This window comes from Sebastes fasciatus, chromosome 16 (genome assembly GCF_043250625.1).
Source record: "Sebastes fasciatus isolate fSebFas1 chromosome 16, fSebFas1.pri, whole genome shotgun sequence".
Classification (NCBI taxonomy): domain Eukaryota; kingdom Metazoa; phylum Chordata; class Actinopteri; order Perciformes; family Sebastidae; genus Sebastes; species Sebastes fasciatus.
The window spans coordinates 26,231,087-26,237,086 of record NC_133810.1 but is presented as its reverse complement, the minus strand read 5'-3'; the positions used below and the strand labels follow the sequence as shown (position 1 = coordinate 26,237,086).

At 43.2% G+C, this 6,000-nt stretch overlaps 1 protein-coding gene across 1 annotated transcript in view; it reads right to left on the bottom strand.

Moving 5' to 3' along the window:
* Positions 1–1,020: 1,020 nt before the first annotated feature.
* The window catches only part of cxadr (CXADR Ig-like cell adhesion molecule), a 45,077-nt gene continuing 40,097 nt past the window's right edge, over positions 1,021–6,000 (bottom strand). The window contains exon 7 of the mRNA XM_074611216.1: positions 1,021–4,721. Within this exon, the coding sequence (XP_074467317.1) occupies positions 4,439–4,721 (283 nt within the window). The 3' untranslated portion in view covers positions 1,021–4,438. The remainder of the gene's footprint in view (positions 4,722–6,000) is intronic.

Here is a 6,000-nt window from a genome sequence, read left to right as displayed (position 1 = left end):
TTATAAACTTGTGCTGTATCATTAAAAAGTATATATCCACAGATGGGGACCACAATAAAACAAGCATTTTGTGTCCAATACTCCCACCCACGTTAGCTTTTGGCCAATAGAAACTCTGATATGATTGTGACACATCACGTCAATCTGTCATGAATCAGTCAGTTCACTCAGGGTGCAACGAACCGTTCCTCCTGCTGCTTAACTTAACTCATTAGCCTGCTAGCTATCTGGCGAGCATATGGAGAAATATTTGAGTCGGTCTAATTGTCAAGTGACGCTAAGCCCAAACTAGCTAAATTGAGAAAATATGACAACAGTTATATCGAGCGACAGCAACGGGAGACCAAAATGCGTCATGAGTCTTCAGGTGCCAGCGAACGAAACCATAAAGGCGGCCAAGCTAAAAGTGACATCTGATTACAAAGTACCTGGAATATCAGGGCAAAACAAAGTGATGTGAACATGAATCAAATTGAAATGTGTTTTCTGTTTCTCACTATCAATCAGGTCTGAAGTATTTAGGTTGAAAAGTTTTAAAGTACAAGTAGTTCCAATGGCATCTAAGAGTAAAAAATGGTAGTAAGCATTATGCTTTATCAGTGTTACAATTATTAAGGGGTCCTTTAAAGGGTCACTGGCCCCATACAGTTTGAGAACCCCCGGCCTACAGGATGAGTGTCTTAGCCGTGCTGGTAGGTGAGCCAGGTCACAACCTTTAGCATGTTTATAATAAAGCTGAATGGCGAGCATTGGAGACGGCAGTCAGCTATTGTGCCTGCCCGCTTAATTGATTAATTACAGTCATTAAGCGGTTAGAAAGTCACCTCACCTGGTGTAAGGGGTGGAACTCACTGCCTGATTAAAATTAATCACAGTCAAAAAGCTGCAGGAAGCCGAGTCCCCGGGGATCACGCGCCGCTGGAGAAGAGAGAAATTGAGTTCTATTCACGCTCCACATCAACAAAAGCCACTACTGCTTCAGTAAACAAACAAATAAACAATCGTGGCTGGCTATTCTTTCTTCATTTCATGGACTTTTATTATTCAAAAATACAGCACAAAAATACACACACAAAAAAAAGAAAAAGAAAAAATTGGTTTTCACACAGTGTGCAAACCTCAAAGGAGATCTCCATACAGTATTAGTACGCTGATTTCAAAGCTACGGTTAATATTGTTAGTAGTTATTGTTCTGAGCACATAGTGGGACGGTAACGGGACCGTCTCCCTAAGAGCTCTGTACAGTTTGTCAGCAGGTGAACTAGAATTCTACAGGGGCCCATCCTGACAGCAAACTCCCTTCATGTACAAGATACCTGCTCCCACACACACACACACACACAGACACACACACAGAGTAGTGTTTAAGAGGAAGTGACAGATGTAATTTCTTCGTCTAGGCAGGCCCAGGTCTCACTTTCCTTGGTGTTAGAAAATAGGTGCGACATCAGATCTGCCAGGAAGTACAAGGGCCAAGATGTTTCTACAACTGTCACCTCCCCTCACATCCCAGAATTCACACAAACACTTACAGTACACTCACCCACACAATGCCAGAAATCACACTAGGGAGCATTTATACTGTACTGACAACCCACACCGCCCCTCCTCTTCTGTTTTAGATATAGATTTGCCAAGCACAGCACGGCAGAGCATCACATATACATACAAACATCATCTTTATATCATTCAACTGTGTTGTGATTAGATAGGGTTACTTCGACAGGATATTATACATACAGCCAGAACCATTAATGTTATTTTTGTTTTTTAAAAGCACATCAATTTACTTATCTTAAATAAAGTTTAAAAAAAAACATGAAGTCATGTTTTGGAATACAAAATCCAAGCTTTTAAGACAGGTTTTGTTAAGCCGTGGGGGGATTTGTATGCGGTGTGGGAAATCCTAGACTTGACCTGATCGAGGCAACAGGAAACAATCAATAGGCTCACTGTGTACTGATTATTATATTGTTCTAGTGGCTGCGGGCTATGGTGGCCATTCGGGATGACGCTACTGCACATAGCACAGCACACATTGGCGGATGTGCTACGACACAACTCAACTGGGGCAACAAGGCACAATAGAAGTTATTAGAATCCAGCTGTGAGGGCTGTGCAGAGGTGAACTGAGGGTGGGCGTGTAAGGCTACAACAAAGAATAGAATAAGGCGTCGAAGTAAAAAGAAACACAGTTTGCCCACTCCAAGTATTCATACTGGGACAAGATGAGATGTTGGGGCTTCCAAACATGTTTGCAAACAATGGAAGAACGGGCATGGTTTAATGCTGTGTTCACACCAAGAGCGAAGCCAATTTTCGCCTCGCTTTACTCGGGCAAGTACCGCCGGTATCATTTGTGTTCATTCGTGCTAGAAATGCCGGAGAGGAGAAGGAGCTTGTCTCCATAGATATCAACATCTTTTCTTTCCGCCATCAACCATGGAAGGAATAACCACTGTTGCTGCTTTGTACATGTTGTGGAAGTCACAGCTATATCAGAAAACGTCGTGTCTGGGTTCATAACATCACCCGGCGGCGAGCTTTTATTCACATACAGTGCCATTGCACTGACTGTATCTAGCAAGCCACACGTCGATATGAACTCAAAATAAACAGATTGTGCTGTGATTTAATTGTAATTGCCGATTTGTAAAAGGTCTTACCGCAAGACGACAAACAAACAACTTTTAAAATGCTTGTTTTCCGAATGGAGTTCGGATCCATCGGTGCCAGGCTATGCTGCTGCTCCATCAACACTCACGACAAAGTAATTTAGGCATAAATACCGCAGCGACGTTGTTGTTTGTTTAAAATATTTTTTCCTCCATTTCTGATTCAACGAGGAGGAGAATCTCAACGCTGATAGGCTTTCGCGACACATCGTCACACAAATTTCTTAATGACGCAAATTTCGCCTTTCGCATCTTTGCATCGACGTACGTAAAAAAAATTGCTTCACTCTTGGTCTGAACACAGCATAAGAGTAGAATAACCCACATACAAGGACTGACCTATTGCAACTTACACTGACTGACTGAACGAACATTTATATTATCCAGCACTGAAAGACTGCACAATGGACTCAAACCAAAGTGGTTGTAAAGTGGATGCAGAGCAGTACAATTCAGCATTCTTATTCAGTATTTTCTCATTTGTCCCTCTTTGTGGGCACTTTCTTCATGGAGACAGGCTTCACATCCTTCATTAAAAAGTCCAATTAACGCTACAGAAGCCATGAAAGGTTTTACACTGACCGCAGAGAGAAGGTTAATCAAGATATTGGCTCCTTGTAATTCGACTGCAATACCGAGGATTACATATGCCGGATATCTGAGGGGGGGTGACCGATACTGCAGATGATAAATTAAGACTTGGTGCCTTTGTACTGCTAATATGGTGTATGTGTGTTGGGGAGGCCTACATGCTCTAGTGGTCACAGAGGTCAGGGGCCTGTAGACAGTCAAACACAATCAAAGCCGATTGCTCAGTGAACCTCGCTGTCCAGCCGCCCCCCCTTATTTCCCTATACGCTACCTCCTCTAAGATCTCTGGAGGAGAAGTATTGTTTTTTAAGCTCGGTCAAGAAGCAATAATCCACCCAATCACAAGATGTGGTGGCCTGAACCTCCCCCTCACCACCAGCCAATCCTGTCCACTTCAGCCCCCTCACCCAGACCCAGACTGCACAATTCAAACAGAAAAACGGCTGACCTAAATAGACAATTTTCAACTCAGCTGAAGGATTAATTCAAATCTGTGAAGTCTGTCTTTTGATTTTTCCAAAGGTCGGAAAGTCTCGTTTAACAATAAATTTATGGAATTAAAAACGTCAGAAACTAGTAGAGACTGGGTTGCCTGACAAATCACTGTTATGTAGGCATTAAAAGATGATAAATGGACTACACATTTTCCACACTCCCATTCACAAACATACACTTATATTCACACACACATACAGCTGTAATTTTATACATAGATGCATGCATACAGCTGTATAGCTGGCCAATTAGGGGCCTGGATCTGTTTTGAACATACAGTATCTCTACAGCAAGGGCCATCTATATAAAAAAAAACATGCATTCACTTATGTACAATATAATTTGTATATTGACCATTCTGCTTTATCTCCACACCAATTCATTTTTCAGTGAGAAAGTCCAGGAAGTAAAATTCATAAAAGTTTTTTTTTTGTATTTGTATTTGATAAAAAGTTAATGTGCTCTGTTGTGATTCCAGTACAACTCTCTTCTCAGCACCACAGCAGAGCCAGGTCTTCATAAGAGGAGGATACTCCCATTTGTAAATAACAAAGAGCTATAAGTCAGGCCAGTGAGCCCGTCCAAGCTCTTGCTCCATCTTCATTGGCTTGTGTCCTACTTCATTCCACCGTTCCCTCCCCCTCGGTGCAAGGCCCCCTTCTCGAGAAGAGGGCGGGCTAGACGATTGAGCCGTCCCTGTTCTGGGCAGGGATCATGACGGGGATGGCCCCCATGCGGCTGAGGTTGGGGCCGGCCATCCTGACGGCGTTGGGCGGGGGCAGAGGGGCGTGGCTAGGAGGCCTATCGAAGTCCTCTGTTGAGGGGATCTTGTCGTACTGGGGCTTCAGGCCGTACTCGTGCAGGTTGGAGGGCGACATGGAGCCCAGGGAGGAGCGCTGGCTGCCCACGGTGAAGCTGCGCGCCGTTGATACACGACTCTTAGGAGGCGGCACGTCCTCTCTGAGAGGAAACACAGACAGCAGAACATTTAGACAACACGATAAGACTCACTTTTATTAGCTCATGCCTACCATACACTAGGAGACTTTGAAAAGACTTTGAAAAGACTTTTAAATGACTAAAGTCTGACACCCTCTCACATCTAAAGACAATGTGTCTTAAGCCACAGAGTTTTTAGTCACAGATTAATATTTTGCAAAGACTGGGGATCTTTTAGGGTCACTCTTTACAAGACTACAACTAGATTCCTTTTGAGATGATGTCACATCCTGCTCCTGGTGGAAATTTACAAGAAGAAAAACTGTTGAGAAAGAAGTGTACAGAAATTGCTACAGACCTCGAAACCTCTAGTGAGTATGCCATAGCTAGCTAGCTAACCACTGTCCCGAATGAGGCTACTTGCAAGCTAACGTTATCTACTGGAATGTTTGCTATTAACCTTGGAGCTAACTGGATGTTTCAGCTGAAGATTGCTGGCTTCAATCAAATAAAATCGACATACAAGCGTGTATATATGAGAGAAAGTGAGAGCGAGTACTGAAGCCAGATTTATATGATTGAAGCCAGCAATCTTAAGCTGAAACGTTTACTTTCTACCTCGTTTGCTGCTTCCTGTTTGGTGCTGGAGACAGCGAACCTATTGGTTGTCAACAACGTTTGCGTCATTGAACTTACGACAATATTACACTTGTTTGATTTTATCTGAACGTCAAGACCAGAAAAAGACTGACTTAAGACAGCTCGTAATTTTATGGCCACCGTACACTAAACGATCGAGATCACGGGAGCGCGCCGCAACTCCAGCAAAACTCTCGTGCTTTTATTCCGACATTGGAAATATGTCTGTGACTGTGAAATCGCTTGAGAAGTTGTTTGGTGTAAAGGTCAGCAATATCTGAGTATCAAGTCAGAGATTTACAAGGTGGAAATGATTTTAGGTGCTATAAACCAGAATGAAGTGTGATGACACACAGGTATAAACGTCTGTAATGTCTGGCACTGTGAGGAAAACAATGAATACTAAAGAAGTCTGCATGAGTCATTTCAAGAGTGAAACATGATTTGACTCGATAAGGAGGGGCAAATAATTAGAGTTGACCCGTTGATTGGTCGGGGCAGCGTCGGCACTGCTCAGCCACACTGACTGTGTAATAGCCTGTAGAGATTGAGCTGAGCAACCAAGTTCAGCTATGCCCTCTACTCCCTCTGCCACCACATTAACAACTAATAAGCAGCAATAATCCAGTGAAATGCTCAATCAAACGGAGCCTGAGGGGGC